This window comes from Polypterus senegalus, chromosome 7 (genome assembly GCF_016835505.1).
Source record: "Polypterus senegalus isolate Bchr_013 chromosome 7, ASM1683550v1, whole genome shotgun sequence".
NCBI classification, from domain to species: Eukaryota; Metazoa; Chordata; class Cladistia; order Polypteriformes; family Polypteridae; genus Polypterus; species Polypterus senegalus.
The window spans coordinates 164396192-164424137 of NC_053160.1; the positions used below are offsets into that span (position 1 = coordinate 164396192).

Below are 27946 nucleotides of genomic sequence, written 5' to 3' on the forward strand. Positions count from 1 at the left end.
AAAACAGTAAATTGCTTTTAATTTTTTACATTTCCAGGATCATAACACTAACTGCAAGCTCATGTGTGACAGACTGGTGTTGTCCGAACCGAGATTAAAACTGGAGAACCTCTGCTTAATTAACATAAAATCATTGTCTGTGGAGCGTGACAAGAACAGAAACAGTGATGATAACAATCAAAATGAGGACAAGTCCTGAGGCCACGGCTACACATTTACAGATTTGTGCTCGCCTCGCTTCCATCTCCTTCTTTTTCAGTAAGGAGTCATAGCCAGGTGTATAAGGGTCTTCCATCCAAAAGCGCAGCTCGTTTGGGTCTTCCTGAAGAAAAAGAAAGAAAGAGGTCCGTCACCATATGCTGTCCTGTTCTCCTTCGGCCAAGCATGCATGCCGTTATATCGCTCCCATTCATCTGCTGCTGCTCAGCTGGAGACCTGCAAGTAAAAGTGCACAGCTTCTCATGTCAGCCCGGCGTTGCTCTTACTAGCCATAATGAAGCTCATCAAAGCAACTGTGGTCCTCTTTGCCCTTTAGCCTTTAATTTTCTAGCCCACTAGGCCCAATGTATGCCTCGTTTAGATCATTTTGACCTTTTCACGATGAATGTTTTACCTTTGAGCTAAGTATGGGTTTGGAATTGGTGACCCTGAGTCAGCAGACCACACTTTTGCTACCTGTTAATAATTTTCCAGTGAACTTCTTCTCCTTGATGCCCTGGAAATAAGAAAATGAAGTGACTTTGGTCTTGCAGGGATCTATTTTTGACCCCATTAAAGAATATAACAATTCCCCTTTTTCATGTTCTACAAAATATTTAGTTCCCAATGGAAACACCAACTTATGAGCTGATGAGTGTGACATAACTAAGAGCCACACGTGCTCAACGTTTGGATTGCTTCTGTGAAAAGCGTGAATGGCGCTATAATACAGTAAGTGACAGCGGACCTTGTTGTGGTGTTGAAATTGTGTGCTATAAGGATTAGATCACTTGCATGATACATTCATTTTGATGTTTTATTGTTGCAATTAATATTTTATTAATAACACTGCACACGGCCATGTTGTCTCACATGTTGATTCTGGTGTAACCAAATAAGCTCCAAGCCCCAAGTCCCTAACCCAAAAACAAAGATTGTTTTTCAAACCAAAACAAAATCAATTGTATTTTCATCTTCCTAAATTGTTATTTCAAGAAGCAGCAGCTTCTACAAATATACCAGGCAAGCAATTCTAGTCGGCCATATACTGTACATACATACAGTACAGTATATTGATATTTGTTAGGTGCTTGCTGACCAGGCGCACCTACAGAAGTGTCAGTGGACACCAGGCAGCCCCTTCTCTAAAGAAAGTTGTCTTCATCAGTATTTAAGGAATTTTCAAAAAGATTGGTCAAAATATAAGATCAAAGGTCAGTACATAAGAAGCTACTGTACTGTACAACGATCATCCACGTTCAAAGCATTAGGTAAAAGTCAAAGCCGAATCAAAATCAAAGTACAAATCAAATGCTCCCTAAATTGTTTCAATTTCTTAAGGCAAGCATTTTGTAAGGTCACTCACTTTAAAGTTTTTCATTTTAAAGTGTACAGTAGATGTAACTCACTGTGTGTGCCTACCGTTTATCAGTTCACAGGCTCACTGCTACCTTGTGTATCGTGTACAGGGAACTTCTTAAGGGCCTGCGCTCATCAACGTGCAACACTCTCTGGCGCCGTGATGTGTTTGTATATCTGGCTTACGTTGAAATTCTGTCTTCCTTACCTGCAAATTCTCAGAACACAGTTTATAATGCTATTTATGCCACATCAAAGGGCTAGCAGTAGAGATGAGCCAGTAAGCCAGTCCAAAGTCTTAACCCCCAAATCAATTCTAACACCAATACCCAAAAGCCATGATCAAAAGAAAATGTAGAAAAAAACTCTGTATATACACTGCTCAAAAGATTAAGGGAACACGTTATCGCCATCGTCTACTGTAATACCAAATCAATTAAACTTCAGGGATATCAATCTGTCCAGTTAGGAAGCACAAGCGATTGTTATTCAAGTTCACCTGCTTTGGTGCAAATAAAAGTGACACCAGTGCACTGACACCCCCCAGAAAGGGAATGGTTTTCCAGGTGATGGCCACAGACAACTGCTCTCTAGTTTTGCACTTTGCTAGTGTCCTTGTCACTACTGCTAGCATGAGGCAGTACCTGCAGCAGATTCAGGTGGCACAGGAAGTCCAGCTCATCCAGGATGGCACGTCCATATATGCCGTCACTAGGAGGTTTGCTGCGTCTTCCAGCACAGCCTCAACGGCATGGAGGAGATACCAGGAGACAGGCCGTTGACTGCTGTTAGGTACTGGGATGAAATCCTCAGAACCATTGTCAGACCTTATGCTGGTGCAGTGGGCCCTGGCTTCCTCCTAGTGCAGGACAATGTTCGTCCTCATGTGGCCAGAGTGTGTAGGCAGTTCCCAGATGATGAAGGCATTGATTGGCCCCACACCTTCCACAGACACGAATCTAACTGAGATCCTCTGGGACGTTATATATCGGTGCATCCAACGCCGCTAAGTAGCACCAAAGACTGTCCAGGAACTCACTGATGCCTTAATCCAGGTCTGGGAGGAGATTCCCCAGGACACCATCCACTATCCCATCAGGCGAATGCCCATGCTCCTATTGTCAGTAGTGCATACAGGCACGTGGGGCTGTAATGGAAGGATTTTTCTAAAGAGACGGGGGGATCAAGAGAGCAGATGGGCGTTGGTCGCTCAGCGCGAAACCCAGCTGCATTACTAATGTTTTGGGAGAAACGGCCGGGAACGTTCTAAAGATACAGCCATGGCTATGTAAGGAGTTGTTTTCACTTCGAGAAGCTTTTTCACATGTAAGCATATTACTGTGTCTTCTGGTATCAAGCACTAGTCTCAAGGCCGAGTAGAAGAAAAACATAGCGCCGTGTCCCGTGGAAGGAGGGGGTGTGAGAAACTGATCACTTCTGCATACACTGCTTCCACATAGGCCGCTTTTGGGCAAGGACACCTAATTAGTATATAAGGGAAGGTTCCGCCCGCAGTTTCTTTGGAGGCTCAACCGTGGGGACAGCATGCACCGCCCGGTATTTGAAAGGCAAAAATGAGTTGGTCCTATGACGGCCTGACAAGCGGGCCCCCTCAGTCTACTGGTCTGGGATGATGGCTCTGTGTCTTTTTATATGTCTGTAAGTGTTGTTTTGTTTTGTATGTCTGCATCATATTGCATTATATATGTGTTTGATTATTATAATTGATTAAGTAATTAAAATAGAAGTATTGGACCTCTTCTCTCTGATTCTTTGCCTACTTATGTTCTAATCCCTTGAACCATTTTCCCAAATCAAAACAGGGGCTCATACACACTACTGAGTCACATTATGAGATGCTGTGATGAAATTCATGCAAGTTGGATGAGACTGTGATTTCAATTTTTGAGTTTGATTTTTGGTGTGATGTTGAATCCAGGCCTCACTGGGTTGGTGATTTTGGATTCCATTGACCATTGTTACATCAATGTGTTCTGAACGAATTACATAGTATCACTCAGTGAAGATATTCCAATTAAATTATTTGTTCATTGAAACCTGATGTGTGATTTGAGTGTTCCCTTCATTTTTCTGTGCAGTGTATTTTAAATCAACACAAAGCAATGAATTAACTTTTTATCCACAATCTCAGATAAGCAGTCATCCACACCTAGCAATGCTATAGTAACAGGAGACAAATTGCAGAGTCCATACAACTACAAACATGGTGTCACGATAAAAAGCGAAATATCTAGCTGTAGAACAGGGCTGGGCAAACCTTTTGGCTCAGGGGCCACATTGACTTTTAAAATTTGACAGATGGGCCGGGCCAGCACTAGATACACACATATCAAACATAAACATAGAAAAGGCATTACAGTGGTAATATTTACATTCACTTTTAGTGGGAACAGTAGCCAAGTTTCCACCCAGTTTTTTGCGACGTTTTGTTATCGACAAACAGAATATACGTAAAAAAAAATGTGCGAAATTTGCTGTCTCCAGCCTGTTTCCATTCAACTGGCTTTTTATCGATAAAATGGTGTGTGTGATGACGTCATCCCCCCGAAACGAACTGTCGCATAAGTTTTGTTGTATCGCGAAAAAAAAATCTGCCCTTGAGCCGTTTCCATACATAATTTTGTGTATGTCGCAAATTATCTACCTTTTGTTTTCCACGTTACACCCCCTCCACTAAACAAAGAAACAAAGAAATGGAGAGATTATTCAGACAGTTTTTTGAAATTTGCCAGCTTACTGTTATTTCAGTTTCACAAATAATTGGAATTGTACATAATATCCGAAGACGACAGCAGAATGAAGCAGTTGCTTGTCCGATAGCCCTTGAGCTCGAAGAAAGTACCCCAGTGCGGGTATGGGAGAGACGATGGAATAAGACCTTCTGAGAGGAGGTGGTGGAGAGACACTTCACAGAAAATCTCTGACTGCAACATTTTAGAATGACACGGCCGACGTTTGAAATGTTGTGTGGATTCATCAGTCCTGATGTTGCGCCCATCACAGGTTGCCACCGACCACCGGTTCCAACCCAAAAGCGGATTGCCATCGCCCTTTACAAGCTGGCAACCTGCGCCAAGTATAGAGTAGTTGGAGAAACTTCCGTGGTTAGTAAAACTACCGTCCATCGATGTGTATATGCTGTGTGCACCGCTATTAAAGAAAAATTAACGCAGCGTTATATCTGACTTCCGACTGTAGCGGAGGCCAATGAAATTGCATACCGCAATTCCTTGGTGCATCTTTTGCCACAGATTTACGTGCGCTGGATGGCACGCATGTGCCTATTCTTCCCCCGACGGAAGGCTACCGCGATTACATTAATCGCAAAGGGTGGCCATCTATTGTTCTCCAGGCCCTTGTTGATGACAGGTGCATGATACGAGACATTTGTGTTGGCACTCCTGGAAGTGCCCATGATGCAGCTGTGTTTGCAGCATCGGATCTGTACAGGTGAGCCTACCTTTCAACATCCGTTCTCAGTGCGATAACTGAATTAGTACTGTAACCTGCTTCCCTTAAGGTTTTCAATTAAAACTGAAATTTGAATTAATACAAAATAACGACGTTTAATCAAAAAAAAAAACTAAAGTTTATATTAATTAGAGAATTTCTCATATATGCTAAAACATCTGCCATTTAATAATAAGAAAAAAATGTTTAGATAATGAAACACACGGTTTATTCAATATTTTGACTGGCACAGTAAATTACCTTTGCGGTTTTTATATTATTTAGACATCCTGAGAGACACCCCCAGGCTACAGTTGATGTGGAGGGAGTTCAGGTACCCCTTTTAGTAGCAGGAGACCCAGCCTATCCGCTACTGCATTGGCTCATCACGAGAAATAACGAGTCTCTTCATCGGACCATGCGAACCTCTCCGCTATTCTCGTTTTGATTGCACGTGATGAAAATGTATCATGTGACACATTTATTTGCGTTAAAGCCCTTTTTTCCAACAAAAGTGTTTCCAATGTAGTTTTTGCAACATCTGAAGTATCGATATGGAATTTATGCGCTAAAGTTAAACGGAAAAATATTATGTCGACATGTACAACATTTTATCAATAATTACCATTTCCATCAGCAAAAATTTGAAGCGCTAAATATTTTTTCGCAAAAACTCCTTGAATGGAAACCTGGTTTGTGTTGTTGATCACCCTTTTTTTGCCAGTGCATCGAAGTCTGGTGTTAGTTTAGTTGTGGCAATCTCAGAACAGATCTGAGGTGTTCATCGCTCAACTGGGATCTGTGCGGTGCTTTGTTGGTGTTCATCACACTAAAAGTCTGTTCACACACACACACACACACACACAACACCAGCATCCACTGTGCCATCTTCTGGATGTTTGGAAATTTGGCTGCGCTTAATCTATACTAATAAAAGGCAAAGCCCTCACTCACTCACTCACTCACTCACTGACTCATCACTAATTCTCCAACTTCCCGTGTGGGTGGAAGGCTGAAATTTGGCAGGTTCATTCCTTACAGCTTCCTTACAAAAGTTGGGCAGGTTTTATATCGAAATTCTACGTGTAATGGTCATAACTGGAAGCTGTTTTTCTCCATTTACTGTAATGGAGATGAGCTTCAACGCCGTGGGGGCGGAGTTTCGTGTGACATCATCACGCCTCCCGTAATCACGCAGTACATAGAAAACCAGGAAGACCTCAAAAGCGCTAAGAAAACATGCATTATATAATTGAGAAGGCAGCGAAACAATAAGAAGCGAGCGAGTGACATATACAACCATATTCATGAGTTCTGCTACTTGGAAACAAAGCGATGTAAACCTACACTTTAAATTAAGTTCATAGACAGGCTGCGCTGGCGTTTGTAATTTAGTGCCTGCCCATATAAGGCCGTCCGTCAGCGGCAATCCAATAGCAAACTCCCACTAAATATTCACGGGTGAAGGACTGTGCTTATGGAGAGGAAGATGAGATGGTCAGGGTGGTGTTTGACACAAACTCAGCGAAACTGCGAGAGAAAGTTTTAAGTGCCAGGACTAAGGTAACATTAAATACAGCCATGGACATAGCACGAGATGGCACCAGCACAGCTGGGAACCTTCGATGCATGTACACGAGCGGCTCCGTGAACTGGCGCAGTGCACAGATAAAAGCAACAGTTCCAAAGAGCTGAACAAAACCGAATTACACAATTGAAAAGGCAGCAAAAAATATGAAGCGTCTGATAAGCATATTCATAAATCCAACTACTGCGGAAACAAAGCACACGTTGGAAAAAGTCAATGTCCGCTAAAGGAAGACAGTGTAAAAAACCGTGCATGCAGTGTGTCAGGTCTCAGATAAAGAAGAAGACGAGCTGTTTATTGATGCAGTAAGAAGCGAATCGATGAATGAAACCTGTCATCTTTACAGCGATTGACAAACACGGAATGTAACTTGAACACAACACATCCTACAAACACGAACCTGATTGAAAGAAATAATGATAATCAAATCCTTGATGACAGCAACACTCAGTAACACTCACAAAACAAATACTGTATATTGACAGTCATGTTACGTTATTTTCTTTTTCATAGCTTTTTTAACACACTACTTCTCCGCTGCAATACGCGGGTATATATATATATGTATATATATATATCCCGATCTACATACTCGAATAATGGATACTTTATTAGCCATCAATGATTGTTTTGGTAAAGCCATACTCAGTGTATTCATTAGATGAGCGGTAAAAAGTAAGAGCGAGGGAGGATGACTTATTGAGGCATGCAGGCTGTAGTGCGCGTCAACTCGATCTGAATTGCACGATCACATTTGAAAAAATATATCTTTTCAAGTTCTATTTAGTCCATATGTGTCAAACTCAAGGGCGCGGGCCACATCCGCCAGTGTAATTATATCCGCCCGAGATCATTTTATATACTGTATTATTGTTATTAAAGCCCGGGTATATGAAGCGCTGATAACACAATAAACTACAGGTCCCATAATGCAGCGCTTCAGCTGCCTTGCCGAACACTTACCGCGTTAATCAAGTCTAGCTTATGATGCTGCAAGTTATTGCGAAGCTAGCTCACACGATGCTGAAGAGAAAAGTTGATTCTGAAAATAGAGCCTTTAAAACCGATGGGAGGCTGAGTATATGTTTACTGAACCCGTGTGTCTCATTTGTGGAGCTAATGTGGCTGTAATTACAGAATTTAATCTAAGACGGCACTATGAGACAAAACATCAGGGTAACCTGAATACAATGCAGAAGATACAGAAAGCAGAAGAATTAAATAAGAATCTGACACTTCAGCTGACGTTTTTACCCGTGCACGATCACAAAGTGATTTCAAGTGAAGTTGCTTTTATGGGAGACACAAATGCAACTTTCCCTGTTGCCAAGTAATGTTGAACCAAGTCATCACTACGGTGTTCCCAAATACGCACTTTGCTGATAAACTGGCGCACTGAGTTTGCACGGCGCTTTGGTGACTTTGAAGAACAAAAAAAGTCCGTCTACATGCGGCTCGAACCTTGTGCATGTTTGGTAGCACATATCTGTGTGAGAAGCTCTTCTCAGTGATAAAGACTAACAAAACAGCACACAGGAGTCGCCTCACTGATGAGCACCTGCAATCCATCCTGAGAATCTCCACAACACAGAACCTCACACCAAACATAAACGAACCTGTGGCCAAAAAAAGATGCCAGGCGTCCAGCTCTAAAATGACATATGAGCAAAGACAACTGAATGATTTGATTTGTTATTGCTGAAAGGAACACATTTTATTTATATTTCCAGGTTTTGTTATGCAGCATGTTCATATTTGAATTTGTATAATTTTGACAGGATATATTTTTATGGAGAGCAAAATCTTTTGGGATATTTAAAATCTAAGTTTATTTTTATATAAATTTACATAAGAGTAAAGAAATTTGAATGTTTGTTCTTTTAAGTTATTTAAGGTTTGAGTTGATTTATTCACGAATAATATTCCTGTCTGTTTTTAACATTCCTACCAAAGATATTTCTGTCGACTAAATAAAAATTCCTTCTATTTAAAATTTAAATAGAACTTGAACAAATCGATAGTTCATAATATCCACGCAGACTTGCACGTAAGAGTGGGAGTCATCCGTTTTAACAAGCAGCGTATTGCACTGATACGAAATAGCTGTGTGTGCATATGTGTAGATATGTATGTATATGTATATATATGTTTATATATGTGTGTGTGTATGTATATATATATATATGTGTGTGTATATATGTGTGTGTATGTATATGTATGTGTATATATGTGTATATGTATAGATATGTATATATATATGTTTATGTGTGTGTGTGTAAATATATATATATATATATATATATATATATATATATATATATATATATATATATATATATATATATATATATATATATATATATATGACAACAACACTCATCACTCACAACAGTGACAAAACAATTACATTGACAATCATGTTACGTTATTTTCAAAATGTTTCCTTTTCTTTTTCATTGCTTCTTTAACACACTACTTCTCCGCTGCAAAGCGCGGGTATTTTGCTAGTGAAGAATAAAACTCATCCAGTTTAAGAGAGTTGAACTTCTCCTTTAAGACGATGTCACATTGGAGATCAATCAGTTCCAACTAAAACTCCTGTGGTGCCGTTTCAGGGTCCTCTGTGAAGGGACATGACATCAGCTGAAGTGACTTGTAAATTTTTCCAAAATCAGAGAACCGACGGCAGAATTCTCCATGCAGGTCGTCCAGTGATTTCCTGTATTTTTTCACAAGTCGAGGGGCCTCTTTCAGCGTAGCCAGTGTGGGGAAATGAACAAATGAGTAGTTTGACATTTGCTTTGAGAATAAAGCTAGCTTGGTTTTGAAGGCTCTGACGTTTGCGTACATTTCATGCACAAACTGGTCATTCCCTTGTAGCTTCATGTTCAGCTCATTCATGTGTGTCAGTATGTCCACAGGAAAAGCTAAATCACAAAGCCAATAATCTGTGTCACTCAGCTCAGGAAAATCGTCAGCTTTCTCAAGTAGCTCCAAAAATGAGATCATCTCCTGTTTGAGCTCCCACACTCGTCGACATACTTGTCCCCAACCTTAACCAGCGAACACTGCAGTGGCAAAGCAAGTCCTGGTGATCAGCGTCAATTTCTTCAAGAAACTTAATAAACTGACGATGCTGAAGTCCCCTCGCTCGAATAAAGTTAACGTGTTTTACAACTGGCTTCACTACGCAGTCAAACTGCAATACGGATTTACACAGTGCTTCCTGGTGGATTAGGCAGTGTAAGAAAATTACCTTCTGCTCAGGGATGTCCTCCTTCACCCTCTTCTGGATTCTATTGAGCAACCCAACGTTTTTTTCAGTCAGATTTGGCGACCCATCTGCGGTAACGTTGGCGAGCGTACTCCAAGGTAGCTTGTGCCTATTGATGACCCCTGACACGCTGTCATACAAGTCCTCTCCCCGCGTTTTCTCCTTTAGGGATTCCATGGCCAAAAACTCCTCCGTTATCTCAAAATTGTCATTAATCCCTCTGATAAAAATTAAAAGCTGTCCTTTATGTCATTACTTTCGTCCAGTGCCAAGAAATAAAATGTAAATGTCTCCGCTTTTTTGTTTAACTAGATAGCTAAGTCTTCGTCAATTGGCTCAACACGGCGAGTCACTGTCCTGCGTGATAAGCTAATTTTTTCAAATTTGTTCTTGCTCCCAGGACACAAGATACCTGCTGTCTCCACCATGCACTCTTTGAGAAACTCCCCTTCGGAAAAAGGCTTGCTGCTCTTTGCTAATTTGAATGCCAACACATAACTTGTTTTCGTGCTTGATTCTTGGATGGCAGTTTGTCGGATAAAGGTGTTTTGCTGAGCCTGCAAACTAGCTGCCAACCTCTGAGCGGTAGCTGTCCGTTCTTGTGTTGACTGGTTGTTAGCGTAATTGGCATGCTTGGTGGAAAAGTGACGGCTGATGTTGTATTCCTTTAAAAACGCAATGGTTTCTTGGCAAATAAGACATACAGCCTTTGACCGGACTTCAGTGAAAAAGTATTTAGTTGTCCATTCCTTATTAAACACTCGGCACTCACTGTCGACTTTTCTTTTCTTTGGCTCACTCATTGTTGCAGGTGGGTTCAGAACAGTAGCAGAATAATAACAGAGAGTAACCCGGGCTCCGCAAAATCAAGTCAATGTATCACTGCGCCTAATGCGCCACCTGGTGGAACGCCAGGCATTACAGGACAAGGTCAAATGAATACAGTCATAATTATGATATGATTTGATTTGGGCAATTTTGTAACAATCTTCGGCGGGGCAGATTAAACAGACCAAAGGGCCGGATGTGGCCCGCGGGCCATAGTTTGCCCACCCCTGCTGTAGAACATAAATTTGTTACCTGAAATACATAACATGATTGCACTCTACACGTCAAAAAACACTAAAGGTAGGGACAAATTATCTTATGTATAAATGTCTACATGTGGGAGTGTGTGTGTCTGTCCATCCCGGAAGTGAGAGGTGGAGTCGGGGTAAGGGATCCACCACCGAGGATACTCAAGCGAGGCAAGCACATCGGCAAAACGAAACCTCTGAAGAAAGACAGTTGCTTAGCTACTAAAGCACAAGTGAGGTGAGCACGCTGGCAAAATGAATCTTCCTTGGACAGAGACGCCCAGAGTAGTTCCTTTCATGTCTACGTTTCAGTGTTTTTCTGATAATCTCAGTAGTTTCTACGACCCCAGGCTTTTTACAGCATGGGCTTACACAGCTAGTATAATATAAAATAATGTCAGAAAAAAATAAAAACAAACACAGTTCACAGCAAGACAATGTGAAACATTCTCAATATAAAAACAGTGGTTCCAGTGAAAAACAAGCACACAAGACATTGATATAATGGCATCACAGAAGCAACAGCAAAACTACAATTAACAAGAAATAATAATTGCCATTTCATAAAAAGAAAAGCCAGTTACATTAACAAAGTAACAATGCTTTCCTGACATCATCATAAGAAGGCGGCACAAACAGCATGTCTAGTTATCTGATTTTACTAGGAAGGCACAAACGAAATCTGCAGACACTTTGGAAGCCAGAACTTTGACTCTGGGGGTCCCCGTGAGTTTTTTTTTCTCTCCAATGTGCTACAGTGTGCACACTATTGCCACCTGCTGGCTCAGAGTAAGTGAAACAACTTATAGACTGAAGCCTGGCTAGCAGACTAAATGACAAGTACTTAATATTACTTACCCTAGTAATGCTGTGTGCTATTTCAACCTGCTGTGATATAAAAAGGTGTACTGAGCGCTTTTGCAGGAGTGTTGGATGAGGGTTGATCGAGAGGGGAAGTGTACCTCAACACAAAGGAGAATCATTAAAGGGTTGTTGTTTATCTTCTGCTTTGTCGCCATTTCTTCATAATTGAAGCACTATGAACTGTCCTCCATGAACTAAGAGGATAAGTCAAACATGGCAGCATTCATGGTTTCAACCCAGCAAGGAGTTACCACAATTTAGAGATCCAATTGGGCCCAAAAAGAACATACTTTTGACTTACAAGAGAGAGACACTGATAGAGAGGCAGTGTAGATGATGGATGTGTAGGCTAGCAATAATAACAGGGTCACCATTTAAAAAAAAAACATGTAGGCCTTTTTTTCTTTTCTTAGCCCATTTTTAAAAATGCAACTGGGCAACACTGTGTACTTTGGCAAATACAAAATAAAAAACAAAATCCAAAAGATGCCCAAAATAAATAAAAATGATAGTAATGAAGGATGGAAACTGTATGAAAACTGGTCTGAAACAATAAAAATAGAGCTTTATTTATCCGACCCTAGTGTCTAATTTCAGTTCTTTAATGGTAAGGAAAAGATGAACTTGGTGATTACGCAGATATATGGATCTACTAGAGCAGCGATTCTTGACCTTTTTCTCCTTGTTGAACCCCTTCAAAAAAACGGAATAAATTGGCGAACCCCCTGTGTAGTCATTACAAAAGGTTTATCCTTGTACGTTGGATGTTTTGTTTCAATGTGTCTACGAAGAAGTGATGGCTATAAACTGCTGTTGGCCAGGACTTGATTACAAATTACACAAAGGGGTTTAGGTTCTGACTCAATCCCCGGTAAAATAAAAACCTATTCGTAAATAGTTGCTGTCATATTATCGTTTCTTCTCTTTTGTCTTACTATGTTCGCCTATTTTTTCCTTGCTTTCAGTCTGGAGAGAAGATAGCTCACTACAACTTTCACTATCGTCACCCTGTGTTGATACCAAATCAGGGACTGAAGTCGAAGAAGAAGCAATTGATTGCTCATCCAGCTTTTTGTCAGACTTGATAAAACTACCCGTTTTTAACCATCAATCCATAATAACATTACGGAGTAATAATTATTCACTTTCATATTCGACGTGTGCACGTTTAAGTAAAAAGTCTTTATCGTAATTTATTTACACACACTATGCACTTCCAATTTATCTTATTAAAATCACTCGTGGGTTTTAAGCACCTCGTACAATTCAATTCGACTCTACTCTCCCTTGTCTGATCACAGTGTTTTTATATCGGCAGACGTTATTCTCGTTCTTTCGAGCGCATTCGGGGTTCTCGGTTCGCTGAATGCGTAGTTTCCAGATCATACGAGAATGTACATGCATCGCCAGCAGCGTAGCGTCTCATTGCGTTACAGATTGTTGCGACTCAACAATTTTACGGAACCTTCCATTGCAATGCGTAAGTGACTGAGATAATAGTCATGAATTTGACATTTATTTGATTTGTTGAACCATTTTTATTATTGTATTATTAATAGTACTGTGAATATATTTGCCTACATTTAATATTTAATTATATTTTTTACCTTTGGGATTTCAAATTTTTTTTTCGCAAACCATCAGTTGGGAATCACTGTACTAGAGTACTGTTCTTAAGAAATACAGACAGAGGCAGAAAATGCTGTTATGACAGGAGACCTGCAGATAAGTGTTATCAAAGTCAAATACTGGGCCAAACTTGTACTCAGGAAGCCCAACAGGACTGTGACGCATGAACATGGTCCAAGTTATTGCCAGAAAGAAATGTTGAGAAAATCTTAACTAGAATTGCTAACTAGACACATGTGATATCACATAGACACCCATCCACATCTCAAAAAGGTATGAGATGCAAAACAGTTGCTCCCATGACATCACACACAGTGCACTCATTGGTCCTTGTGTAAAGGTCACCATGACAACAACAAACGTGAAAGTACACAAAATGGAGCCACTATCAACAATATATATAGTAATCCCTCCTCGATTGCAGGGGTTGCGTTCCAGGACCCCCCGCGATAGATGAAAATCTGCGAAGTAGAAACCATATGTTTGTGTAGTTATTTTTATATATTTTAAGCCCTTATAAACTCTCCCACACTGTTAACATTATTAGAGCCCTTTAGACATGAAATAACACCCTTTAGTCAAATGTTTAAACTGTGCTCCATGACAAGACAGAGATGACAGTTCTTTCTCACAGTTAAAAGAATGCAAACATATCTTCCTCTTCAAAGAATGCGTGTCAGGAGCAGAGAATGTCAGAGAGAGAGAGAGAAAAGCAAACAATCAAAAAATCAATACGTGCTTTTAAGTATGCCGAAGCATCGCGATAAAGCAGCATTTTTTAGAAGAGCGTCCGTATCCCCTAGGCAAACAGCCTCTGTGCAAACAGTCCCTCTGCTCACACCCCCTCTGTCAGGCAGAGAGAGTGAGAGAGACAGAGAAAAGCAAACAATCAAGCACCGCGCAGGAAGCACATCGTATATAATTGAGGAGTTTTAGTTAATATGTAATACTGATACATGCTCTGATTGGGTAGCTTCTCAGCCTTCTGCCAATAGCGTCCCTTGTATGAAATCAACTGAGCAAACCAACTGAGGAAGCGTGTACCATAAATTAAAAGACCCAATGTCCGCAGAAATCCGCAAACCAGCGAAAAATCCATGATATATATTTAGATACGCTTACATTTAAAATCCGCAATAGAGTGAAGCCGCGAAAGTCGAAGCGCGATATAGTGAGGGATCTCTGTAATGGTAAATAAAATTTCAAGTCTGTACTGAGACCTTCTAGGACAAAATGAATGTTAACATTGAATTTACTGGGTAAGAAAACCACAATTTGTTGTAGGACTTTAATAAAAAGACTTCAAATTAAAGACATCAACAGACCATAATAACTAACGCCTGCGTGTATATTCAGTTCGCTCTCACTAGCTTTTTTAGTAGCTTATTACGATTATCAGAAGTTCCCCATTTTCAAATTATTCCAGATTTATAAAATACCAGTTTTTCTAAGAGCACAGCATTTTCTTTCTATTATCGTGGGCATAGCAGCCAAGTAAAACAGGAGGATCCACCTGTGGATGTGTGTGTTTGCCTGTGATAAGTGGTGCGTGGCACTGTGCTAATTTTCAATAAATAATCACGCCCTGTGAGGTGCAGGCACCAGTCGGGTGCAGGTGTGTGCGAATGCGCTTCGCTCTGGGGACGGCTGGGGTGCCTGGCTGATTATTGCATGTACACATGACAATTTGAGCATCAGTAGGTGCCTTATTATTGTGTCAGAGGGAGGAGTGCATTACACTTGTGTCCATTTAGCAAAGGGGCCTACACGGCAGTAGGGGGAACAAAGAGAGCAGACAGAGAAAAAACAGAAGAGAAATGATGCAGGTTAAAAGATGAAGAGAATCGCAGGAACGGGAGTAGGCCGGTGCAGGCAGGCAGCTGGCAGGAGAGCCCCTAGGGAAATGTGAGGTTGAAGTTTAGGGGCTGAAGAGGGCCACACTGGCTCAGCGGTTTGGAGTAGCTGAAGTAACCTGGAGCTATGTCCGCAGAGAGGCAGAGCGAGAAGAGGCTTGGATAGGGAGCCCTAATGGGAGGCATGGACTGCAGGGACCCTGGCCTGGAAATGAAGGTTGGCTGTGCCTATCAGCAGGGCGTCTCCTCTACTGCAAGGTTCTGTGCATTGTAAGCAGAGGGGATGTTAGTTTTTAAGGGATGCAAGAGGGACTCAGATTTTTAGAAACGTTTCCTGCTCTTGGAGTTTAACCTTGTTTTCAATGGAACTATTTATTGACTTGACTTTAACCTCCACAACCCTTTTCTTGGATGACTTATTTATTACATATGGAGTGCTGCAATTTGGAACACTGCTTTTTTGTTTGATTGTTTTTAATAAAAGCATTAATCCTTTCTGCACCTACCCTTTGCTGCACATGCATCCTCATTTGCCCGGCTCCTCTCGGTTATGACTATCAACAGTTCAAGAGTCTCCCAAATAGAAGTGGGAGCATGGAGCCCACCTGCACTGTCACACTGTCTTCAGAGTGGCCAATTTCAGAGTCAGGTTGGCCTAAGGTTTCAAATGTGAGAGTACCAACCAGGCCTCCTCGAGTTGCATCACAAGGGCTTGAGTGTGGGCTTCAAATTCAAGGCTGTGAAGGACTTTTTAGACAGATGACAGCTTATGAAGATAAGGTTACAAGTCCCCTGAGAGTAGGAAAATGTTTTTCAATGCTAATAAGTGAAATGTGTAAGGCAAATGATTTAATTAAAAGAGAAAGGCATCCTCATGGGCACTGAAAATGGAAAACTGTTCCTGCGTACTTTAGGTCTTTTAGGCCCCGGTACTGAAAGTGATTTTCTAATGTGAAGTTTCCTTTCATTTGTTTGAGGTGCACTCAGTCCATCTCTTTGCAGGTTTAACTCTCACCTCGCTCCCCTTAACTCACCTTCAAGTAGTTTACCAGATTCGAATGCACTGAATGGCGGTCATATTCTTGAATTGTCCATGAAGGCTTTGTCTTCCTCGTGTCCAACTCGTCTGTTGTCCTCATATCTGAGTAAAGTGGATTCCTCTTGATTTTCGAGTTCAGGGTGATGGGTGTGATGTGTTTCCCAAGAAACTTGTCCAGCAGTACTGGGCTGCTTTCTGGTGACCCGTTTCCATGGTCCTTGTCTGTATTTTTCCTTTCTCTCTATAAGAAATTAAGAGAGCAAATCATGTCAGCAACTGAGACAGCCTTACTCTATTACTGCTTGGAGTGATCATCAGTTAATTGGAAAAAACGAAGAAACCAGAAAACAAGTCTGCTCACACAATACTCATCAAAATTCCCCAAGCGTGTGTTACCTTTCTTTGAGAACGGATGTCAAATTGCTGCTGAAGGGACTTCAGGAGGCAAAAGTAAAATGCTCCCTGTGAGCACTGAGGCTGTTTAGCTGCGAATCAAGCAGTGTCGACTGCTGCACGTAGCTTTCTGTTTGACAGGCTGTCAAGCACTTTATGCTCCACTTGTCACCAGAATCCATCACACATGGTGTTATGCAGCCATCAGTCCACATTATTTACTTGTTTTTGCTTGGCCAGGGTCACAAAGAGCAATAAACAGTGCATGACAGGAACCAACCCTGGGCAGAATGGCAGTCATCGCAAGGGGCGCTCACTAGTGGCAAGTGATAAGCATTCACAATGAAATCAGCAAGAAATGAAGTGGAAAGTTTTACTTGGAGAGACACGTTTTTCAGACTTTTGTATACAAATTGGGGTCCAAGAAGTTCTGAACCCCCTTACGTTTGACGCATCATAGCAATGTGTTGTACAAAGTACCCAACAGCCTTACTGATACCTTTTAGCCAAAGTCAATGTAACATTTGCTCCTAAGAAAACTACAGAAGTAGAAGTTTAAAAGTATCTGATATTAAGTGCACTTAAGTATCAAAATACAACTAACTGTAGGATCTTTCCCTATTTCATACATAGCCAAATAAAGTCCTAAAAATATAAATATATATAAAAAATAAAATAGACCAGCTACTGTTTGCATGACCCAAGTACCTGCAATTTGAAGCAATGACATTCAGTAAAAGCAGACATCTTAATGATTGTATTTTAATTCAGGAGGATGGCATAAATAGGAGAGGCTGTGCAGGAAAACCCCTTCGTAAAATACATTTTTGATTTAAATAATTTTTTAAGCACTCCCTGGCCTCAAAGATGACCCCCATTTTTTTCAAAGAATGGCGAACAGCGTGAAAATTGACAGAAATTCTTTACTAATAGCGTTAGTCAACTAAATCAACTCAAATGATTGTGTTTCACGTATTCAATAATTTTTCATAAACTGTTTTACCTAAACTTCTAGTTTCACACTCAACGGAGTGACTTCCAACTAGTTCACAATCTGTGTGAGCTGTGATGCCCAGGATAATGTGACCAGCACACGAGACAGTGCCAATGAAGCACAGCCTGCTGGTCAGCCCACCCCATCCAGCAGGTTGACGTGAGGAGAGCGTCTGACACGAAGCATCAGCTGTGGAAGTAACTGAGACAGGAGACGTCTGGTCTACTCCCATATGCCGGGCTGCAGCGAGGTGGATTTGGAACGACTGTGTAGATCAGCGGTTCTCAACCTTTCTAGTGCCGTGACCCTTTAATACAACTTCCCACGCTGTGGCGACCCCAACCGTAAAACTATTTTCGTTGCTACTTCATAACTGTAATTTTGCTACTGTTATGAATCATACTGTATATCTGATATGCAGAATGTATTTTCATTGTTACAAATTGAACATAATTAAAGCGTAGTGATTAATAACAAAAACAATATGTAATTATATATTGTAAAATATTTATTTCTAATTACAAATAAATGAAATTTTGTCTTTATAACTTATGTTTATTTGTTTTTCTTCATTGTGTATTGAACTGTATTTACTCTATTCATGTTGTATACTTACGTGAAAATGTGAAAAGCATGGCGTAGTATGTGTAACAGTCTTAATATAACAACAGTAAACTACATTGCTACAAAATTGTTGCGACAGTACGCGTAAAAAGCCAACGACAGTGCGATGGTTGAGGCTGCTTCTTTCTCACCAGATCAGAAATTCTCGGGGCAGTCTTTGTAAGAGCACAACAAAGATCATCTGCTGCAACAAGTCTACTTCTGTATTTAGACTTGACAAGCTGGAAAACTGTCTTTCCAAAGATATGTTGTTGGAAATGTAAGAAGAAGTGCGTAAATCCCCACGTTGAGTAACGTCACGCTGTTCGATGTACAGTAATGTAAACAGTTAAAAATAAGAAAGTGAAGACAATTAAAACGTTTGAAATTATTCTGATTCAATTGTCTATCCTCGAATGACAATTATAGTAAAAAACTAGTAACTACCAATAGAAAAATTTCTACAATAACAAGTTTTACACATTAGAATAGACAAAACCCATAGTTCCTATGGTCTTAGGCGACCCCTGGCAAATCGTCATTCGACCACTGATGGGGTCGCGACCCACAGGATGAGAACTGCTGGTGTAGATGATCAAGTAGTAGGGTCAGGTAGCGTGAATTTGAAAACCTTCCCCGATTCTTCATATATGAAATTTTTCCTAAAGCATGGAAAACCTATAGTTTAGACAATCGAGTAAAACACTGTGTCTATCTGTGCAGCCCTTTGCTTTCTGGTTTAATATTGCAGTATCCAGCATCCGAATGAAAGTAACCATTTCCATTTAAAAATGTAGTGAAAGCATGCATATTCAAGTCAAATAGAAACAAATATTCTCAAGTACAGTAACTTAAAACATGTAGTATTTCTACTGTGGATATTTGCAAAGTGACTGTCCCACCATTGGTACCGTGTGTGATTGTTTTATCAATGCAGCACCATAGATGGCTTCGTTGTTAAAGAGTTGAACTGGAAATGTGTTGTGGAGAATCCCAGTCTTAGCACTATATGTAATTATTTAATCTATGCAGGATTACTGCAGGCGTATTTGGTAAAGAGTTAAAATTTACTATTAGTATTATTGTTAAAGAATTGAACTGGTAACCTTTACACAAGAATCCCACTTCTAACACCATGCGTGACTATATTGTGTGTGTTGACGTCAGGCTGGTTTAATTGCTGAAGAGCTGAACTGGAAATTTGCAATGTGAGAATCCCACTACTGACACCATGTGCCCCTGTTTCATCTGTGCAGGAGTATCACATACTTATTGGCTAAAGAAATTAACAGGATACTTGCTGTGGAGAATTCCCCCTACTATCACCTAGTATGACTGATTCAATTATGCTGTATTACAGCAAGCTTTTTTTATTTTGGCTGTAGAATTGTACTTAAAAATTGCAATGCAGGTTTCCACTGCTGGCAATATATGATTGTTTCAAGTATTTGGGGTTATGACAGGTGATATACAGTAAGTGAGTGTCCACAAAACAATGCTTTTTTTTTGTTTGTTTTTTTTTAAGAAAGAAAATCAAGGAGGGCTTCATAAACAAAGAAATCTTTCAAAATCCCTATCTCAGAAACTTTAAAATAAAAAAAGAAAACCTTCAAAAAGCACAACAAAGCCTTTACATTTACTTTGATTTTAGTTCCCTATTGTTTTACTTTTGCTTTCCTAAGGATGAATTTCACAACAGTTTGAATCTTTTTTTAACCCTAATATCAGACACGTGCTTTCTTGTGCAGCCACGTTTTATAAAGTGCATGTCACGTACAACATACTGACATCACTTAAATTGTATTGCAGCAACATGAGACATCAACAACCACAAAACGCCATGAGTCATGCAACAAAATGGTGACAAAAGACAAAAAATAAGGTTACAAATTGTCAGTTGCTAAGAAATTGAAGTGGAGAATCCCACATACGAAACCCTGTGTAAACCTCAACATCTCATAAGGAGCAATATGCATCATGAGTCATATGTAAAGCACTTCCCTAGGAGTACGCAAGGTGCTAGGCGTGATAATAAAAATGGAGTAAATGTTAGAAAATTCTCCAAACAATGGTGGCCTTTTCTGCATAAACGCTCGCCTCTCCTTGACTTTTATGAAACTGCACTGCGCGCCCCACCTTTTATATTGTTCTGGCTCACTGGAAAGACTTTCTGCAGCCAACTTAGTCTCTGAATTTAAAGAGCTTAATGGCCTCCGGCCGTGGCAAGCCGTATGTCAAAGCTGAAACTTTAGGATGAGCACAATGGCCCTAAGTTGTCCATATCTCTTTCCGACACATCATTCGGAAGCTTTGCACACAATGGAAATGTAAAATGAGTCTGGAGAGGTTTCTGTGAAATAAAGCGGGAGTCTTGATGCATATAAAATGAATGCACCAATTGCAAATTCTCAAGCAGTGGATGAATTATTAATTAAGTTCAATTTAAATGAAGCAGGTGATCTGCGCTGCGCTTGTTTAAAGGCGTTCTGCAACTCAAATGAAGTTGGTTGTATTAAAGAAAAGTTCATGACAAGGTTAGAATGTCTGCCAGAAAATATGTGCAAAGATCAAAGACAGTAACGGCGGACCAGACTTCTTTTTTTAATCACTGGTTTATTGAAATATAATTATCTCAAAATATTCCAATATAGACCAGTAAATCATTTTTTAAGAAATTAGATTCAACCATAACCTCATTTATTTGGAATTCAAAACATCCACATATCCAAAGGGTGACCCTACCAGGCAGAAGTTGGCGTGGCTCTACCTAACTTTTAATTTTATTACTGGGCAGCAAACATACAAGCTATAAAAACCTGGACACAAATAGATGAACTTATACAGGGCTGGTCTGCAATAGAAATAAAGTCCTGCAGTACTTCTTTATATTCCTTGCTTTGCGCCCCATTAAATGCAAGTTATCGCCAATATACTAACAACCCAATTGTGCTTCACTCACTCAGAATATGGAACCAATGTAGGAAGCATTTTAAGATGGAGAATCTTTTATCTGTGGAACCTCTGCACGAGAAGCAACTTTTTCAGCCCTCTCAAACATATGCAGTTTTTAATGTCTGGAAAACATGTGGGATTAAATCACTTAGTGATCTGTACAAAGACAGCGTCTTTGCATCCTACGAACAATTACATTCTAAATTTAACTTTCCAGCAATGCATTTCTTTCACTATCTTCAAGTTAGAAACGTTGTTAAACAGAACCTGCCCAATTCTCCTCACCTCCCACCTCCCTCTATGCTGGAAAATATATTGATCAGTTTCAAGGACTTAGACAGCATCTTTGCAGTTTATTAAACCATTTTACAGTCCCTCCCTTTCAAAGATCCAAGAGGACAGTGGGAAAAGGATCTCTCACTCAACATTTCAGAAAAGGAGTGGAAGGTAGCAATGCAGAGAATTCACTCGAGCTCCATATGCACAAAGCATACGATTATTCAACTCAGAATTATACATCGAGCACATCTCTCTCGTTTAAAATTATCTGAAATGTTTCCAGGGCAAAATCCAACCTGTGAACGCTGCAATCGAGCTCCAGCCTCACTGGGTCACATGTTCTAGGCCTGCACCAAATTAACATCACCCTGGACCAAAATTATTAAATGCCTTTCAGACGGCCTTGGTGTCGCAATCCCTCCTAACCCACTAACAGCTGTGTTTGGTGTTCTTCCAGATGGGCTTAAAGTGGAGAAGGATAAACAAACTGTAATCGCCTTTACTACACTACTGGCATGTAGACTTATCTTGCTCAACTAGAAGAACCCTAACTCTCCTCTTCTACGTCAGTGGGTAACTGATGTTCTATACTATTTGAAACTGGAAAAAATCAAATTCGCACTTAGAGGATCTGTGCAAAACGATTTCAAAACCTGGCAGGATCTGATCGATAATATTATAGAATAAGCAGATTCTCTGCTCTCTTTTTTTACTCTATCTTTATTCATTTATTAATTTATCAATATTACTTATTTTTACTAGTTTAAAGTTTTACTCTGCTGGCCAAGCTCTCTTTCTCAGGGGTAGGGGTTGATTTGTTTCTAACCGATTTTTGTAAAAATTAATCTATTTGTATGGAATATTATTTGATTTTAATAAAATCAATAAAATAAAATAAAAAAGAAATATACATTGTTGAAATGCTATCATTGCTAGCTTTTTATTTTACAATCCTTCTTCTTTATTTTCTTCAGGAAGTCCCTAAGCTTAAGGTAGGGCAGCAGGTTTACAGCGTCGCTCCTAAATCTATCTACTGACCAGTACAGAGCATCACTGCGGAGCCACAGAGTCGACGGCCTGTTAACCAAAGCCTCTCATCATTTTGTTTATGGCAGTGGCGAAACAACAAGGCTGCTGCTGAGTTAATGAAAGAGGAGGCCGCCCTTGGGTGTAGCTGTCAGTCTGCTCCCGACCTCTGGACTCCGTGTCTGCCACCAAGGATGCACTGAGACTGGAGGAGGGAGTGAGAGGAAAACACAAAATGGTACCCCGGACCTCTCTGGGCAGAATGCTTTTACTTCACCCGAGTTCCCAATCTATCACCCTTGTCTGTTTAGGACATTAAAGCCTTTTAGAAATGGTGGATGCGTCATCACACTACATATGCTTTAGTGCTCATTAGTGACGAGTCCGAAATTTGGAACTGATTTTGTAGAACAACACAGAATGTTAAAAATGTTTTAAACAAATGGTGCTTTTTGACCAGCAAAATCTGCAACAATGAAGAGGAGGAGAAATGTGTTTAGTCCCTGCCTAGAAGTCTTGTTTTTTTGTGCTAATTCTGTATCCATCTGCCATTCTTTTAAATAAAGTTCTTTAGTGAAGAACAAAATCAGCACACTCAGTTCTGATCATGGGAAGGCATTTTGCTGGGCCGTGAGACGTGAGTTGTGGTTGTTCTGGTGGTCTGATGCCTGCTTTAGTAATTACGATGACAAACCTGAGCAAATACAATCCTTGAAGTCCTCGTTTGCTCCCCAGTGCTTGAAGCGTGAATATCCTTGGTCTCTTGTGCAGGAATCAAGAAACAGGAAAAGACAATTGATAAAAGTTTACCTGTGGAGGACACACAATGACGGAAATGATGGCACCTCTTGGTGTGTCTTAGTGCAGAAAATATGCAGCACGTCACATTTTTAAAAAGCACACTGTGCTGCCGGCGGTTGTTATGAACGTTCAGGCACAGATAATTGGTAAGGAAGAAATATACTGGGAGATTAATGATAAATAACGAGAAAAACAAGATGAATGTACAAATAAGCAAGCCAGAGTCCATTACAGAGAAACCCCAAAATAATCTTTTGTCTAAGCTAAGTCTTTGAATATGAAATCTTTAAATGTAAACTCTGTAACACGATACTGAGAAAAAGGACAAACAAAATGTGCAATAAATCATCTCATGGGTTTGCTCCAAGTGCCCCAGTTTCCTCCTACAGTCCAAAGACATGCAGGTTAAGCAAAGTGGCAGTCCTAAACTGGCCCAAGTGTGTGGTCGGGGTGTGTGTGTGTGTGTGTGTGTGTCTTCGTCCGGCGATGAACTGGCACCCCTGTCCAGGGTTTATTTCTCCCTTGCGTCCTATGCTAACTGGGATGGGCTCCAGCAGACCCCTGTGACCCTGCACAAGACTAAGGATATTAGAAAATGGCTGACTGGTATAAATCAGCAGCATAAAAAACACAAGTGACACAAACGTGTGAACAGGGATTTAAGAAGGAACAGCCATTGTTTTACACCCCCCAAGGAAACTCTCTTTAGGAAATTTAACTTATTGCAATTATAAAATGACATGTAAGATAGATAGATAGATAGATATGAAAGGCGCTATATGATAGATAGATAGATAGATAGATAGATAGATAGATAGATAGATAGATAGGAAAGGCATATTTGATAGATAGATAGATAGATAGATAGATAGATAGATAGAAAGCTATAAGATAGATAGATAGATAGATATGAAAGGCTTATATGATAGATATGATAGATAGATAGATAGATGAAAGGCTTATATGATAGATAGATAGATAGATATAAAAGGCGCTATATGATAAATAGATAGATAGATAGATAGATAGATAGATAGATAGATAGATAGATAGATAGATAGATAGATAGATGCCAAATGAAAGACGGGTATTTTGCTCACCAGTAAAGCTCACTGTCTTGAGTGCTGATAGCGTGACTGAGTCAAAGTCGTTATGGATTTTCTGTCTGTTCACAGCACCTATGGGGGTGTCAATGATGTCATGGCCGCCATTTTTATTGTATTAGCAGAGGCCTGCTCTCAACGCTTTGTTTAGCTCAGTGTAATTGCTGTGCAGGGTCAAAGGAGAAAAAAATTTGATGCAATGCTACCAAAAGCCATGCTTAGATCATTTCACCAAAATTCTGTCCTGCCTTTCAGAAAAGCCAAAAGTCACAAACAGAAACAGAAAATGAATGAGGAAAGCAGATGAGGACACACATGAATTGTTCAGTCCAGTCCCGTAGACTCCCTGCAGCTGCAGGTTTTTATTCCCATCGATTTCACAGTCGGCATGTTTCCGACGTCCTGACTTTAACTGGCCTCATTGTTTAGTTGTCTGACCTAAACATACGTCTCACATAAATCATAAATATTTGTCTTCTCTGTCATAGCTTTAAATGCTTCCGTGTCGTTTGACGTTTTCTTTTCCATTTACCCCTTCCTGTTTGCTCCGCTGCTCATCTCTAAATGCTGCTGTTCTCTTCTGCTTAGGAGACTCCTGACGTAGAGACCCTCACACACACTCACTACAGCAATTCCAGCCATTTAGAGCTCAGTGACTGCATGCTTATGAGGCATCATGGGGGCCCTGAAACTCAAAGCAGTGTGGACCCTTCTAGTTCATTAACCTTTGTCATTTTAATTGCGTCTTGATGATTAAAGACTTTTCCGACACTAAGCACAGTGATAAACGCTTACTTAATCCAGTTCTGAGTCCGGGGGGTGGCAGATCCTCTCCCAGCAGCAATTTGCACAAGGCAGGACGCTGCTGTTGAGAGGACGCCATTCACTCCAGTGCATTGTGCACATCCTCAGAATCGCCCATCACTATGACCGACACGTCTCTGGGGATGCGAGAAGTAAGCAAGAATTTTACCTGGAATAAAACTTCTGCTGACATGGGAGAACATGGCGACTACACAAGGAATGAGCACGGGGTTTCAACTCTGGGTGCTGATCACTGTGCCACCATGTTGTGCAGTCTTGTCTGTTTGTGGCTAATTAAAACTGACTACCGTATCACCCTACAGACGAACACTTTCATAATACAAGTGGTTGGTTTCAAAACTGGTTAAAAAGCAGACATTTGGCAGGACTGTATATTTAGGTCAGCAGGCATCTGCTAAGAAAGGACATTTCGATATGTCAGAATTTAGGGGTAAACCTAGCCTCTACAAAGAGAAAAACTAAACACCCCAAAATCTCACTTGACTAATGAACTTTGCTCAGCCCATCTCCTCTCTAGATATAAAATCCTAAGCCTAAAAGTGCAACGATTTTAATATGGCGTTTGTATGTCACGTTTGTTGTCACGCTTTAAATCGGGCTTATTTTAAAACCTACATATATATTTTTGGTATCATTCTTTTCAGAATTTATCGAACTTTAATGTGATTTTAACATTATTATTCCATTTTTAAATTATAAAATAAAATATCAAGAACTCACATCCCGCGAGACGAGACTTTGTGCCAAGAGATTTAACCACACCCGGGGCTGGAAATAAAAGACAGAGAGTAGATGACAAAGACAGCAGCTGTACAGGCTTTTAAATGTTCAAAGCGCCGCGCGAGATGCAGATCAGATGGCACAGCAGCAGCAGCGGCTGATCGAGCAAAGAGGAGGTAAAAAAAAAACTGTATTTGTTTCCCATTGTATCACTGTTTAAGAGGGGGTTTCGAAGGAGCAACCGCGTCTCCTTAGGCCCCCCTCTTCACAAAGTGAGTGGCAGAAACGCGAAGTGGCTGGCACATAGCACAGGTTGGTGGGGTTGGCGAGCAATGTGAGTAGGGGGCTAAGCCCCCTAGTAGAAAAATAAAATGAACCAAGTCAGGTTTATTTGTCCATATTTGTTAATACTATGTTACCATACATGGGCTGCTCTGACAGGGGGCTTTGTACAAACGAAGGGTGCAGCACAAGCGAATGACGGGCCAACTGAAGACTGGGAGGTGTCCTGAACAGGAAAAAGAGACGAGATCGCGTTTGGTGTGTACAGTCAGATGAGAAATTGGAGGAGAAAAGCTGACAAAGCTTAAGGAAGATGCAGAGGTTAATGGTTAGCCAGCACGCTGTAAAACTCAACCTCAGTGAGGGTGCCTAGTGCTGTGGTGGTTCATTTTGGTGTTGAGGTCCAAGTGGCATCTTCACATCCAAGACCAGATGGACCTGACAGCCTCAGTTCAAACTCTGAGGCTCGGGATCTGTTTCTGGTTCAAATCCCCATTACTGCCTAAAGAGATCCTACTCTGGTGGGCCCTTGAACAAGGCCCTTCACCTGCACTTGCTCCAAGGGTGCTTGTACGATGGCTGACACTGTGCATTGACCCCAAGGGGTATGTGAAAACAAACAAATTCCTAATGCAAGAAACTGTATAAAGCAAAATTAAAAAAAAAACAAAAACTTAACACCAGTTAAAGCAAAAGAGAAGCCACTAGGAAAGTGCAGATCTAGCGTAGGAATGTTTTGCTCGTGAGCGATCGTACAGCAGGTCCACAGCAGCTCCAGTGACCATCTTATTTCTGTCACTTACGATCTGACTGATGTCGTCACTGAGGCAACTTGGGGCACCGATTCGCTGATGGGCACACAGACTTAGTCGCGGAATTTGAACATACAACCTCACCACTGCGTCATACTGTTATTCAATAATATTACATTTTGGTTATAAAGAAAACAAATTCTGTATACAGCAAATGCTCATTTGGTTGCACAGCACTTGTGATACACCGATGAACCCACGGCGATGTAACTGCCGGCCATTGCCTATGGATATTTTCCCCGGGGGAGGCCGAGTAACCCAGCTCGTGAATTTACAGAATATTTTACTGTTAGCGATGAATAACTACGTGGTCTGCACACGCTGTATGAATAAATGCCTGGACGCGAATTTGTAGACAGAAACAAATAGGCATTTAGCCAAACAAACCGCTAACTTGAGCCCCTTTGGCCTGCTCACCGATCCTCCATTTTAACAGGTGGCAGCGCCGCCCCCCCTCCCTCAGCCTACAAGTGGACGGACGTTTTGGCTCCACGTACACGTTAAACTCTTTTGCTGTCGTTTCAGAGCCGTGAATGGCGATCAGAAGCCTTTCGGGCTCGCCTGCTGTCCTACCTGAAGGTAGACGCGGTTCTGCCAGTTTCGCTGCCCAGATAAAGCCGCCCCCGCTGCAAAGCCCGCCTGCATGAAACTTGGACTTGTCGCCAAGTTCTTCACGTCCAGCTGCAGGAACTTCTCGGGGTGGTTATTATTCGGAAGCACTGACAGATCCATCATCATCTTCTGCTTCTGTTGCTGCCGACGTCCTCGCTGCCTGACACCCAAAGCCAAGAAGGGCACATATCAA

At 40.8% G+C, this 27946-nt stretch overlaps 1 protein-coding gene across 1 annotated transcript; it reads right to left on the reverse strand.

Annotated features, from left to right (window-relative positions):
• On the reverse strand, positions 1 to 27920 carry LOC120532216 (major intrinsically disordered NOTCH2-binding receptor 1-like). The gene is made up of 3 exons (XM_039758067.1): positions 27715 to 27920; positions 16347 to 16592; positions 1 to 322 (listed from the first exon to the last, which is right to left on the reverse strand). Exons 1-3 carry the CDS (start codon positions 27877 to 27879, stop codon positions 131 to 133), a joined length of 603 nt encoding a protein of 200 aa, XP_039614001.1. The 5' UTR covers positions 27880 to 27920; the 3' UTR covers positions 1 to 130.
• Between the last annotated feature and the right edge of the window lie 26 nt (positions 27921 to 27946).

Bases quoted from the DNA above. Each gene is read 5' to 3' on its own strand.
- LOC120532216 (XM_039758067.1), bottom strand. From the start codon at position 27,879: ATGATGATGGATCTGTCAGTGCTTCCGAATAATAACCACCCCGAGAAG. The intron at 16,593-27,714 runs GTAGGACAGCAG...AATTTCTTATAG, and splicing joins AGAACCGCGTCTACCTTCAG to AGAGAAAGGAAAAATACAGA. The intron at 323-16,346 runs GTGAGTTAAGGG...CTTTTTCTTCAG, and splicing joins ATCTGGTAAACTACTTGAAG to GAAGACCCAAACGAGCTGCG.